The 14,597-nt window shown below is 50.1% G+C and overlaps 1 protein-coding gene across 1 annotated transcript in view; it reads left to right on the forward strand.

The window, feature by feature from the left end:
* Positions 1 to 7,647: 7,647 nt before the first annotated feature.
* LOC106748291 overlaps positions 7,648 to 14,597 on the forward strand; it is a 56,129-nt gene continuing 49,179 nt past the window's right edge. Inside the window, exon 1 of the mRNA XM_014626682.1 lies at positions 7,648 to 8,749. Coding sequence (XP_014482168.1) covers positions 8,681 to 8,749 — 69 coding nt within the window. The 5' untranslated portion in view covers positions 7,648 to 8,680. The remainder of the gene's footprint in view (positions 8,750 to 14,597) is intronic.

Raw genomic sequence — 14,597 nt, forward strand, 5'->3', positions numbered from 1 at the left:
CGTTACGCGTGGGGTTTTTTTCTCACTCTTCGCTGGTCATACCAAAATTTTCCACGGACGTTCTCCGATAACGTATATATGAACGCGACGTTCTTAATGCCACCGTGGAAAATATCATGAGATGTTTCCTGCGCAGTGACGCGCATTATTTCGCTGAATTATTTCGAGACGTGGATGTATTTTACAGTGGCGCGCCGACACAGAGGGTGCGCGATGGGACTCTGAATTGGAATTTGTGCCCCGGAGACGGACTCTTCGCCAGCTCTGTGCGTATATGACCGCGAAATCGATCAATATGTGTAACTTTGGAGAAATATCATCAAATTACACAAAAAGCGAAAACTCGCACGAAGGAATCAAATGCTTTTAATTATACATTCCCGAAACCTGTATAATCCCCGACCACGCGTAAAACCAGAAGTAAAGGATTTTTTCATAAATACAATGTGTGAAGCGCTCAACGCCGATTAACAAACTCCTCCGTTCGAAGTATCCATCGCAGATTACGGTAGATTCGATGAGCGGGAAGCCCGCTTCGTTTCTCCACACGGCAAAAAACTTCGATCGAATTTACCAGACGGCGAAGAAACCAGACGCGTTTTGCTCGAAGGAAACCGAATTTCCAGCCATAAGAAGCAAATTTGGCTCGGTGAGAAGCGGAAATTCTCTTCCCTTCAAATAAAATACCTTTAAGTTCCGTTCACCGATAACGACGAAAACAGGTCCACCGATTAAAATCCAAAACCGTGTTGCGCGTGAACGTGAATTCGTTACATCAAATACAAATGTATTCGACATTAAATACAAATGTATTTGACATCAGATACAAACGTATTTAACATCGTGGCCCTCTTAAAGACGAACGCTCTTCCCCGTCGGGGATCACGTCGATGCATTTTTCAAGCCCGGGCGCCTTAAGTGGGCCCACTTCCCGGCGATCGGGCATCGAGGGTCGTCCATTGGACGACGAGGATATTCGGATGCATCGCGTGGGATGCTCGTAATTTCCCGGGTAAGCTCCGGCAAATTAGCTCCGGGCATACGTTACTCTCGCCTTAGTTGTCCCTCTCTCCTGCGCGCTTCTTAGTCCCCCCTCCCCCGCTCTGCTCTCCTTTATCGCCCCTCTCGGAGAAAACCCAGCTTTTCTCGTAGAGAGCGAGCCAGCCCGCCTCGGCCACCCTCTCCTCCTATCCTCGCCGCCGCCAACCCGGCTCGCACCCGGCTCGCCTACCCCCCACACCTCGGATAAACGCGCACACACACACACACACTCCACGCAGGAGTGTGAAGCGTCCGTGTGCCCGTAACGTAAGGTGGCGAGGTGGCTCGTCCTTACCTCGAAAAAGCTCCGGAAAGAAAGAGAGAGCACCCCCGACGACGAGACTGCTGCGCAGGGTAACAGGAGGGGGGGGGGAGAACACGTCGTCCTGGACGCAGGACAAGCGGCGTCGGCTTCTCGTGGTTCGATGCGGAAAGCTACTCATTCCGGGTAGGCGTGCCGCTCAAGCTCCGCCTGCAAGCTACACGGAACGCCCAGGGAACAGAGCTTTAACCACCCGCGCTTTGTCGACCCTGGCAAACCACCCTGTGCCAAAGCACCCTGGCAAGGGCCACCGCGCCCGATAACGCGCGTTCCGCCACCCCCTCGCCTTCAGACGCGACCTAGGACGGTCCTTCTTCCACCCGCGCGAATCCCTCTGACCTCTCCTCGTCCTCCGCCCCGTTCCCGTCGTCCCTTCCCCAGGGCCCCCTCCACTCTACCGGTGTGGCCCGGTAGCCCCCCGCCGCGTGGTCCTCCGCCGTAGGAGTTGCAACTTCAGGCCGCTTTGCACACAGATTGCATCGGAGGCATCCGCGGATGCAATCGTTACCCCACTGTCGTGTTGCCAGCCTCCCCCGCCTCGGGAGCGGAGCGCGTGGGTGCGCGCGTGTACGTGGATGCGCGCACACACCGGCCTGGGTTGTGTGAGAGCTGACGGCGCGCTCGGCGAAACGAAGAGTGTATCGCCGGACGGCGACGGGGAAGTTCGAGACGCCGCTGGATGCGACGCTTTATTGGCTTCGGCACACCGTAATCAGCGGCGCGCGCGCGCGCGGGATTACACGGCGGGTGCATTCGCGAGCGTTCAATGGGAGCCGGACGAATGAGGAATTCACGGGAAGCGCTTAATATACATAGATAACGATGAATCATGCCCCCCCCCCCCCNAGAATAGAAAGGATCAGACGAGCTTTCTCTTTCTCTCTTTCTCTCTCTCTCTCTCTCTCTCGCTCGCTCGCTCTCTCGTAAGGACTCCGTGAGTGATCGATTGTCGTTGTCCGACATTTACGCGTGTACTCGCCGGATTATAACGAGAGAATGCCGGAAGAGCCGGAGTGAATGATCTCTTTGAGATTATTCCGGGAAAAGTAGAAAGGGACGCGCACGCGTCCACATTTGCGTTAATCCCTTAACCCGTTTTTCTGCGATTAGAGAAGCGATGGAAAATACGAAAATAATTTCTCAATACTGTATTACATCTCGTAAGTTGAGTGTAATTGTATACTTTTTTTCCGCAGCCGAGTTAAGACGGGCGCGTGCACGGGGCGAAGCAAAGGTGCGAAAAGTTTTTGCGCGCGGAAAAGGGGCCCGCTGAAATATTCGCGTCACTTTAATATGAGAAATGCGTTAAGTATATAAATGTGATATTATATTTGTGTATTTTTCAACACATTCCTCGTGTTAAAATAACGCAACATTTTTAGTGGGGCCCTCTTTTTAACACAAGACATTTTTAACTACAATCTTCTAAGAAGATTATAGTATTCTTGCTTATACACCAAGAGAAAATTACAGTTGCTTCCGGTGCCGGCAGTATCCTTTTGTTATTTTAACCGCGAAGACAGCCAAGAGAACTTTTTCCCGTAAGTTATTAGTGTGAGCGTCAGTGATAATAACCTTACGTGCACGTAGCTACTTCTATTTTCGCGGTTAAAATAACCGAAGGATATTCGTTGGCATCGAAAAAAATAACTATAATTTTCCGCCAGTGTACATGAGAATACCATTGATTTGAGATTAATTCTCTCCCCGTGATGATGCAAAATAAAACCCGAGTGATAATATAAATGTATGCCCGAGAACTCACGCGAGTTCGCACAATTCTGCCGCTTGTCCGACTCGAGCCTGCGCGTTAAGAGGGTTAATCAAGGTGTTAACGGCTTCTCTTTATTTTACCATTTTCTAAGGCTCGTGCACGCGCGCGCGTAGCTTCAGGATCAAAGCGGATCGAGTAACCTCGCGGCCGGATAAGACGCAGACGCGTTTGTTACGCGTCTGGTTACCCCCCCCCCCCCCCTCTCTCTCTCTTTCTCTCTCTCTCTNCGAAATAATGCGATCGGATTTGGAGAGTGTAAAACGCTGTAACGGCGAACGAAATCTCGCTAGACTCCGTCGAGGCGAATTTGCCCGGAGATTCGCGCAGCTTCCGCGCGGAACACGCGTGCCACGCCACGACAGACGCGTGTTTCACGGCATCGGGCATCGGCGTGCGTGACCCCCCGAATTATCGCATCATCGACGAGGGCGTTGAGCGACCGATTCGCGAGAAACTTTCGCTCCGAGCTCGGAGCGATTCGACTGAGCGAAACGGGAGAGATCGGGAGAGTGTTAATTGAATCGCCGTTATCCCTCGCTCGCAGGTGCCAACTCGTAACTTCGCCCACTACCGGTAAACGCATGCCGGCTCGCATAAATCATCTCTCGCGTCGCCTACGTTTCGAGTGATTTTCTGAACATCGAATAAAAGTCCACGCGCGACTTTCTGTCGGCGCCAAACCGCCGAGCGGACGACACCGCACACGTGCCGCGTGAATAAGACATTAACTTCGGAGCACTCGGCTTAATCCCGGGATTATCCAGTCTGCCGACCGGTCGGACGCTATCGGGGCTATCGGAATTAAGCCGTGTACGCACTGCGGCAGTTTGTATATTTCCCCCCCCCTCCCTCTTCCTTTTGTTTCAATAATCCCTATTCGTAGATCGCACAAGGGAGCTGATTTCACTCGGTTATAGCTGTTCGACGCAAATGTCGTCATCCCCCTGCCCTCCCCTGCGACGATAAGCTCGCGAAAATCTGCGCGATGGACGTGAGGAGGGCGGAAGGAGGGGGGAATTCCAGGAAAATTCTGCTGTTAAATGCTCGCGGTTGGCGCAATTATCGCGTATCATCCCACCGCAAGCAGGAAACGGTAGCTCGCAATATCAGAATCAGCACGTGCCAATCGGCGGCGCAACATCGCCACCTCCCGGCTCTCTCATTATTTTCCCGGTGGTAAAAGCCGGGAGGGAAAAGAGAAAAGACGGGGCTGCAGGGCCGCGAGCGTATAGATTTCCGTCGGGCGTAACGATGGAACGATTGGTAACGCCGGCGATAAAGAGTTATCGGGCGAGAAGTCCGCCGCGCGTTACGCAATCGGCCGCGTTATCTGGAAGATCTCCCCGGGTTACATCGCAAATACTTCGTTTCGTCGGTTAATCCGGCCCGATAAAACGGCCAGATACTCGATATCGGCTGAATCGTGAATTCTCACCTAATTCCGGCGGATTATCAGACGATAATGACGCACTTATACCTTCGACTATGAGTCGTATATATATGTGTCGTTATTTCGTACCACGTTCGACGAAGCCGTACGCACGGGCGCACGCACATGGGCTCGCGTGTAAAACACACACACACACACACACGCGTGGGCACACGCAACGCGCAAGGACGTAATCGGGAAGGATGCCGAAGCACCGGAAATTCGGTGGATACCGCGAGGATCGGTAAGGACGACACTACACTTATTCGTCGTCTGTGGAAATTAATTCCCAGAGATCGTCTAATCCAACGGTGACATTTACAGAGGAGTGCGAATACGTACGCGAATACGCGCGTACACGTTCCCTTTGACGTTCTCCGGCTTGAGCGATTCATTTTAATAAGCGCTACGCTCGAAGAGAACCGCAGCTTCACGTGTCTCCGAGAGAAGAGAGCGGGTCTCCACATTAAACACCGTTATCTTAATCCGGAGATACTTCCGTCGCCTCATCGATGGAATAGTTAGTTAAAGTTGTTACGTAACTCCCAGATGATATTTCTGAATTTTCCATCGAGTCTTTCTCGCAGTTTTTCATCGCGTTGTCGCTTCAATGTTACCTCTCTGCGATTCACTCGCGCCGAATTTACGTTTCCGGGCGCCGCTCGAGCCGCGCCTCTTCCAGCTGGGCGATCGTAGGAATATTTTTTTCCGAAATTAGCCGGCTGTTAATCTATTTCGCTTATCGACGGATGAATTCGCGATCTCTCGGATCTTGATTGTTTTTATTACGAAGGTCAAGGAATGGCTCTATCGAATCAATTTCTAATCCGGATACGCATCTGCTGCCTCTTATCGCGCGGTATTAAACGCACCGATCCTCCTCGTGCGCCACACGCGCATTTAATTATTACTGCAACGTATCCACAGGCCCGCAATTAGTACCGTTCTTTTCTCACTTATTTACAAGCGGTGGCGGTGAAAAAAGCGAATGCAATTTCCTTTCACATCGATTTAAGTCGTCCTATTAAATATAGGAAAAAAAAAACATCCTGTTCATCGTCAAATTTGCGAATTTCAAGCTTCAAGCATTTTTCGCTGTTGTCTCCACACGAAGACAATTTCTGGGAAATATATTGTTATGCACGTGACGTTAGAAATATGCATAATCTAAGAATTACCGTCACGGTGACATCCTCGTTTCAGCGTAATCCGCTAATCTAAATGCTTTTCCCGATCGAGAGAGCTTCGAAGCATATGCAGAGCTTGCCCGGACGCAGATGATGGAAATTCCTTTACGGATACATCATTCAGAGCCTTATTTCAAGCGCACACTTCGCAATCGAGACCGCAAAGAAGTCGATGCGATAGTACGGATACCGCCTGATGCTCCTTCCGCACCTAAGCCGGGTCATCGGCAGTCGCGAGTCTCTCACAGAGCGCGTTGCAGGTGGACAGGTGCAACAGTGTACGTGCACCTTATCTCTAGACACACCCCCGAAACGCTTCTGTGGCGGGGATGCTGAAGTGCAGACGGGAGTGGGGAAGATAGGAGCCGAGTGCGTCGGAGGAGGAATTCCGAGAGGAAAAAGAACGGGAGAACGAGATTGGTTCGGGATGAGAGAACGGATCTGCCACCGCGTCTAGGAGAAGAAGTATGGACACGAGTGAGAAATTCCCGCGGAATACGCGAGGAGATTAGATCGATAGGTAGAGAGGTGAGAAAACGTCGCGCGAAATAGAAGAAAACGACGAACTCGTTGAAAGGGACGAGGAACAATTTGCGGCCGACGAAATGCTTAAGAGTCATATTTCGTAAAAGAATAAATATATGCGCACGCGATGCGATCGTTTTGCAAGAGAGGGGATAAAATGTGCGCGGGAGAGAAAGAGAGAGAGAGAGATCAGGGGAGGATAAAGAGGGAGCGGGAGCGAGAGACGGCGGGATCGGAGAGGACGACGAAGGTGGTTCCGAAGGAGCCGGTGAGAGCGAGGGTGAACCAAAGAGAGAGAGAGAGAGAGAGAGGGAGCGAAACCTCTCATTCAACCTCGTGGGAAAAGATGCGAGATATAAGAGGGATGAATTTCACGGGCGAGCGAAGCGCTCACGAGCATAAAGGAGAAAATTGTGAGAAAACCTTCGCACATGCTGAGGAGATAAATAAGGCGAGGGGATCTTCCTTCTGTTTTCGAAGAGGAGTCAAAAGTGCGACGATGGAACGGGAAGACGTGTACTCGCGGGGGCTCGCGTTCGCACCGATTACGCGAGACTTGCGGCTTCTTTCACGCCGGAATTCCCTTCCTCGTCGGCTCCTCGCGACACCTCCGGCCGGGGAATTCGACCGGGAAAGAATCCCGTACGCGAGACGGCTGGGGCGACATCGGAACAACAGCCAGCAGGTAGGTAAACACGCAGCCGGAACGGAGCCTCTCCGTGAGGCCGACGCGAAGCGAGGAGGCGGCGAAGCGGGGGAGGGACGACGCCTTATCCGGAGCTTCCTCGGGAGCGAAATCAGGGGAGGATAAAGAGGGAGCGGGAGCGAGAGACGGCGGGATCGGAGAGGACGACGAAGGTGGTTCCGAAGGAGCCGGTGAGAGCGAGGGTGAACCAGAGAGAGAGAGAGAGAGAGAGAGGGAAAGAGACGAGGACCAGAGGAGAGGCACTCTCTCGCGATCTCGGTAGACGCGGCTACTCTCTCTCTCTCTCTCTATCTCTCCTTCTTTCTCCGTCTCTCTCTCGCGGTGCCGATGGTGGTGGCGGCGGTGATACGGTGGTGGGGTTGATACCGACGCGCCGCGCTCTCGGGTAGGGCGTCGTAGGGGCAGAACGAGCGCCGCGACGCCTCGACGCGCACAGTCGCGGCTCGAACGCCGTAGCCTGCGAACGTGTCGTCCTCGCGGTCCGTGCTCGTCCCCGGCGACGCGGATGACATTTCATCGCTGATCGCGGTTTTACCGACGAGAGAATAAAAGAAAGCCATCCAGGACGGAGGAGCGAGGACGATGTGAACGCGATCGCGATTGGACTCTCGGCGGCGCGCGGAGGCTCTCTCTCTCTCTCTCTTTCTCTCTCTCTCTCTCTCCCTTTATTTCTTTTTCTTCCTTTTTCTCTTTTTTCTTTCTCTCTCTCTCTCTCTCTTTCTCTCTCTTTTTCTCTCCGAAGAGGAGAACCCCGAGGAGATCGATCCGGGTTTCGGAGCACGAAGAGACGCACATGTTCGATTCTGACAAGCAGAGTGACGGCCGCGCGCACAACGAAACAGTGCTTTTCCGTTGCTTTCCCGTTGCGGGGAGAGACGACAGGTGATCGAGCTTGTGATCGATGATCGAGGAACTCTCATCGGGCGTGAGACGTCGGTGTTCCGAATCGTGTACGTGACGGTTCTGGTAACGCAGAAGCCGCGACGGCGGCGACTGGTGATCGAGAACGAGAGGAGGACTGTAGATCGGCCGAACGGGAGGAGGTTTCTCGCTCTTCGAACGATACTCATCGTAATGAGTTGCGAGCACGTGTGTGATTTTCCGCAGTCTAGTCACGAGTCTACGCGCCGTATCGTCGTATTTAATATATCACGCTATACCAAATAGAGCTTGCAGAGCGAGATATCGTAGAGCGGTTGTAGGCGGTGCCGTCGTCGTTTCGGTGCGAGGAAAAAAGAGAAAGAAACGAAGGAACGAGGAGGAAGAGGAAACGACACCGCGCGAGCACGCGTTATAATTACTTAGCATTCGGTAGCGTCGGGAATTAATAAGCACCAGTATAAGCTCGTCTAAGATACGGGAGGAAAAACGGACACTCGATGCGCGCCGTCTCAACACATCTGTGATCTCAATCGTGAATATAGAAAGTTTCATGTCCCGGCGCGCTATCGACACTCGTCGTAACACGCGGGTGGTCGCAGTGACGTAAAACTGTTCGGAGGGGCGAGATATATATTGACACTTGAAGACTGTCCGCACACTTCCCGAGTTGGTATCTGACTCGCTCGACTAATAAGTGTCACACCCGACATCGGTATCGAGCGCGAGCCTGTGAGGATTCGAGAGCTTCGCGTGACATGTCACGGATGGCCGCGACTTCCGAGGCTCAGGAGAATTATTGAGGCCCCGCAAGGGAATGGATTTTCAGAGCGCGATGGACACCTTCGTAGAGGCATGGGTGGCTGCTAAGACGGATCAAGTGCAGGTAATTTTTCCTTCGTTTCAGGATCGTCTTCGCGCGAACAGTCTCCGCCGGGTGAAAATTCCCCGCTGAATTCAGCCGTGTTTCGGACGGATCGGGAAAATATTTTCCGCCGACAGAGCGGAAAATTCGTAGTCACCGCAGAGACAGCCGGAAAAAATCCGGCTGAGAGTATTATTAATCGCCGTTCGCTGGTTAGTTATGGACGGTGAAATAATTTCGTCACAACGATCGAATTTTACGGACGACTTTGCCGCGACAGCGAAATTATATTTCCCTGCAACAAGTCCCTTTGCTGTCCCCGTGGTGACTAACAATTTGCCGCGTCAGCGAAATCGTCTTTCTCCGTCACGAATGGTTCACGCACATTTTTCTGTGAATTTAATACAAGGTGAATATATATTGCAAAGTGACGCGAAATTAATAATCCATAATACATTAATCGACACTGAGATATCAAATGCGCTAACACTCTTATACATATTGAATATCACACTCGTACGTAAAATCTATTTAGATGACACAAACGCGGCACGTTAAATTAACACGCGGATGTGTGAAAAATTTAACGTATAATTTTCACGAGGATCGACAATTCAATGCAAATGCAAAATAACATTTTTCAACATGTGCGTATTTTCCCCGAGGAAAGAGGTCCGTTGCAAAAAGGCGCGGGAATTAATAAGGGAGCGTAGTTACCGCGATACGCGGCGTTTCAAGGATCCACAAACACGAGGAAGACGTTCACGTTCCCCACTGTGGGAAAATCATTTCTGGAAATAAACACAAGAGATAGAGAAGACGGGGAGAGAGAGCGAGACTGCACGATCGATGTGCTGTACTTCACATAGTTTCCACGCGCGTTTCTCCCTTCACCCTACGAGAAGTCGAGTCATTCCACGGTGAAATTACAGCGCGATCGCCGCGGGATGAAAACCCTTATTTGCGCGACGAGGAGTAGGAAACTCCGTTAACACGAAGACGTGGTTTCGCGGTCGTGGATTAGCGCGCCGTGTACTTTTCGGCGATCTCTGCGCGAGCTCACATGTAAAAATAACGCAGCGCCGGTATATATTCGTTGCCGAGGCGAGGGGCGAGAAGCGCAACCCCTTTCTGACATTACACAGCCAATTGGCCACCCTACCGCTTCTTGCACCCCTGGCCGCTTTCAGTCCGCTTAATTCCTCGTCATCAATTTGGCACATTCTTTCGCATCTCTAAGCAGCCGGCTACTCCACGTGTGACGCGCGATTATCCCCCGACGCCTAAAATAAGTGATAAAGTAAACGAGAGCCGGGCCTGTTACTGCGTCGTAACAATTAAAGAAGCAGCGAAATTTCGCGAAAACGCGCCCACTATCTCGATGGATTCGCGACATCCTCTCGTTCTCGAGCCCTCCTCGAGCAGAGGAGAGCGTTCGAAACGGCCCGTCTCGTCGTTACAAATGAAAAAGCGACAGACGCGTTTCTTCTTTCGTGCGCGCGTGTTCAAATGCGCATTCGCGCCCAATCTACATCGGGAGGTAAACAAAGGTAAAAGGCGACGTTATTTATAAGACGTCGACAATCGCCGGAGATACGATCGCGCTCGAAAGAAGGAAATCATTATTCGCGCGAGTGTAGGCGAACGCTGCTGCGGCAGCCGCGTGCATCAAAAATTCGGGATCGAATTCGCAGCACCTGCGTATATATATATATTATATATATATATATATATATATGTATAAGTTTAATCGGGTAGCTGAGTACTCGTGTGTATGTGTATCGTTGCGCTTGTAAAAATATAAGGCGCGTTTTTTCAAAATGTAATTATTCCATCGATGCCGCGTCTTCGAAGAACACCCCTGCGAATCCTTCCCTCCGAGAGTCTTAGTCGCGTGTCGTGTATTAGAAAATGTGTCCGACCTCCGTTCGCCGTTCGCGAACTGCAATCTGATAACCGCAATTTCGCCCCGGTGAGTTGTTTCCCATTGAAAATCTCGTGCAAATTATCGACGTAACGAGTNACATACATGTATACATGTCCAACGCTTCGCGATTTCACAATGAAAAGCGGGGGCAACGAAGGGCGGGGGATAATCCTTGGCAAAGCCGCGGCTCGCGTGTGTGCTGCTGTGTGGACGGACGCGCGTACGTTTACACGCGGGCACGTATATATCAGGGGGTCACGGGTTCTGACCACGATACGGATGTGCCCCTGCCTTCTTCCTGTGCCACGACCATGTTCATGTTCTGGCATTCAACGGAATAAGACCGCGTGTCTCCATTGACCGTGTTCGATCTCTCGATCGCTGGCCGCCTTCGGTCGAAAAATAACCGGCTCGAAAAATCACAAGCCACCGGCGGCGATCCGCGAGGGGGACTCATTTCGCGCGGAGCTTCACCGATGCTTCACCGAGGTCATCCGTTAATACACGACACGCTCCGCTTCGCCATTAATCATTCTAATTACGCCCTTGATCGTTATGAAAAGTTACGAAGCCCGGAGTAAAGGGATAATCGGTACGCCGGATCGCGAATTTCAGATATAAGAACCGAATCGACTGGACGGTAACCGTTCGGGCACTGTCGAAAAAATACTGACTGTTAGTTCACGGCCAGTTACTTGCGAATGAACTATTCCGGGAAAATAGCAAGTTAACACCGGACGGTGTCAATTTCCAGCGAGAACTCTTGAGACTCCGGCTAGCGTTTCTCCATTTCCCGAAACTCGGCGAAGTAACAAGCAAATGAAATAGTAAGCAAATTAAATACTCAAAGGCGTTATTAGGAACGAACTGGCTGGAAACTGGCTGGTTAGAGAATCACTGGCCAGTTACTGGCTAGATACTGGTTTAATTTCTACATCGGGAAACATCGTGAACACGTTGTACGCGTGTGTATTCGGCGATACATTTTCGCTTTGTCTGATTCATCCGTACGGATGATCCGCTGAAGTAACGTACACCCCGATCTCCTCGTGAAGGAGCATCGATCGGCACCTATTCAATTTATTATACAAGAAACGCCTCGGGAGAGTTGCATTATCCGCACAGGTGAATCCCAGAAAAGAATCCGGGGGCCGATATAATCCTTGTAATACTGTTATTCCGAAACACGAGAGATTAACTCTTCCCCTGTTCATGATATTATAAAGCAAAAGGCTCATCTTTGCACTCTGGTTCTATGGGAAAAGGGGGGGGGGGGCACACAAACGCAGAAAATACTCTCTCCCTCTTAAATCACGCAATGTACAAAAACGAGACATCGAATTCCGTCTCTCTTCGCGCAATGTCGACCGCGTTTAAATCGCGCCGTCGAGGACACGAAGTAACCAGCGAGCGCAATTATTCAGAGATAAAAATAGATGTACCGTTTTGGGGTTGGTCGAATAGGAATTAATATCATCACTATATTATAGCGCGATTTATCCGTAGTGGATAGAGACGATCGATTGAATTCTTTCACGACCCGAGTGGAAATTAAACCAGTTTCTAGCCAGTGACTGGCCAATAATTCCCTAACTAGCCAGTTTCTGATCCGTTTCACCGGCCGAAACTTACAAGTTTGGGAGACTTTTGCTTTTGACAATAACTGGATAGTAAAACTAGCCAGTTTCCGAGCCAGTTCTTAATAAGACCTTGAGCATTTCATTTTCGTCTACTGTTTCATCGATTTATCATTTCCCCTAGTATCTGGCCAGGAGATGGCACTGGCCGGAATTTTCAGAGTTTTTCGTTAGTTAGAAACTGTCCGGCGTTAACTATTTTCTTTCACTTGAAATAGTTTAATACAAGTAACTGGCCGAGAAATACCAGTAAATATTGTTTCGACAGTTTCTGAACAATTACCGTCCGATTAATTCAAGCCCGTGAAAACTGTCCAGTTTCCGTCTAGCGTGGCCAGTTTTTCCCTAACATTTTTCTACCCGGGGAGTAACGCAGAGACGCGTACGGCGCCGGCGAGGGAGAAGAGCGCGCAGTTCGGAAAATTTTCGTGCCACGCCGCGTACCTTCTGCATTCTGGGCACTCTTGAAAATATACGTCCTTGCAGCCCGCTGCACGCAGGAGTGCGCGTGCACGCACGGGCGCCACGTGTGTACTCGAAAGTGCGTCGTAGAGCGTGTGGGTGTGTGTGCGTGCGCGAGGATACGTTTGAAGCACGCATGGTCACGGTATTTGACCACCCCAGCTCCCGGAATGATTGTAATCCATCTATCCGGCCACCGAAGCCGATATATCAAACGCAGGTAGAGCTCTCGCGGTCCTCTCTCCTACAGCCTTTTACATTGCCTTTTTATACCGCGCGTCGTCTTTTGTTTCCTCGCTCGAATATTACGCACGGGGAGAAAAATTCATCACAACTCGGTGGTCGCGCGCGCTGCCTTTTCGCCAGCGTGTTGAAATAAAACGCTCTCGCGAGAAAATCTTTCGTAAGATTCTCCCAATTGCAACATAGATCCCGAGTAGAACGCCGAAAGTTCTCCCAATATGGATTATGCGACACCAATTGGGGAATCCCATTCTTGTCCCAAGCATGGATTTTCCGCCTCTTGCGCGGAAAATATCTTGGGATCTAATTGGGATCCTGTCCGATTTCCCAAAATAATGATGAAGAGGATTAAGTTACACCCACGGCACGCGAGGTATCAATATTCTGTGCAGTGATGTAACGTTAATAATATTAAGCACGCGCGCATTTAACTTGAAATTCCGTTTGTTCCATAATTTCACTTTAGTGTCGTTACGACAGCGCTCTGCTGAAAGATTGCGCTAAACCGTCGAAAACCGTCGAATATATCAAAAATCATATAACAAGAATGATGAAGTAACATGTGAAATCTCGTCACTATTTTTTCGCATAACAATCCTTATATTCATGATGCACAAATCTCGTAGTAAATAGAGACTACGCGTATACGATGACAAAATTCCGATAATTGTAAGTCTAGTAAATGTTAAAGGTTTGGTTGGGTTGGAATAAAAAAAATTGGCACGGACAGCAATTGTTCGCGGTTTGTTACTTCATGTTTATCCTACTCGTCGTACACGTTGTACGGACATTTTCATACTTAGAGAATGACATTTAAAAATGCATCAAGTATAGTTTAGAAAGAAGAAAACCGCTCTCCTCAAATTTGCCTCGGAAAGAAACCGGAAGAATCCGCGGAAAAATCGAGAAATCCGGTTTTTTTTCTCGCGAATCTCCTTCGCTCATCCGCGGGAAGAAACCGGAAAGAGAAAACCTGCGGAAGAAATCGGAAACAACCGGATTTTCTTTCCGAGCCTTTGGAACTGTAACATCAAGCACTTGTACTTCCCGTATGTAAAAACATCGGAGTGCATTCGGAAAGATTTTCCTCGCGTTACAGAACATTACAGAATTCGGAAAGAGTTTCCTCGCGTTACAGAACATTACAGAAGGATTTATGCATGCCGCCTATTGAATAGCAATTTTCAAATTATACCGGTAACTTCTCACTGCACTCCGCGGTAAACCCTCGAAATCAGTGATCATTGCCGGCGCGAGATCGTATCTGCTGCTTTCTAATCTTTAGCTCTACCATGTTTTGCACTTACGGAACGGAGCACCTGGCACTACGGGTCGGCAACAATTTACGTAACGCGATCGCCGACGCATCAATCCGCGGATTATCTGTCACAAAGAGGGAACCAATTATCGCTCGCGGATATCACCGACCCGATATTTCGATAAGCATGATTAGAATGTTGCAGATTAATGTGGGTCGCGCCACATTTAATTCCGTTTCGATGCGATGATCGCCAAAAGATAGCAAATTATCGGCAACGCGGTGAAATAGATAGTGCGGATCGCATTAAATTTTGTTAAGTAGATTTACGAACTGTTATTA

Source organism: Dinoponera quadriceps, unplaced genomic scaffold (genome assembly GCF_001313825.1).
Source record: "Dinoponera quadriceps isolate SergipeBrazil2010 unplaced genomic scaffold, ASM131382v1 scaffold2600, whole genome shotgun sequence".
NCBI classification, from domain to species: Eukaryota; Metazoa; Arthropoda; class Insecta; order Hymenoptera; family Formicidae; genus Dinoponera; species Dinoponera quadriceps.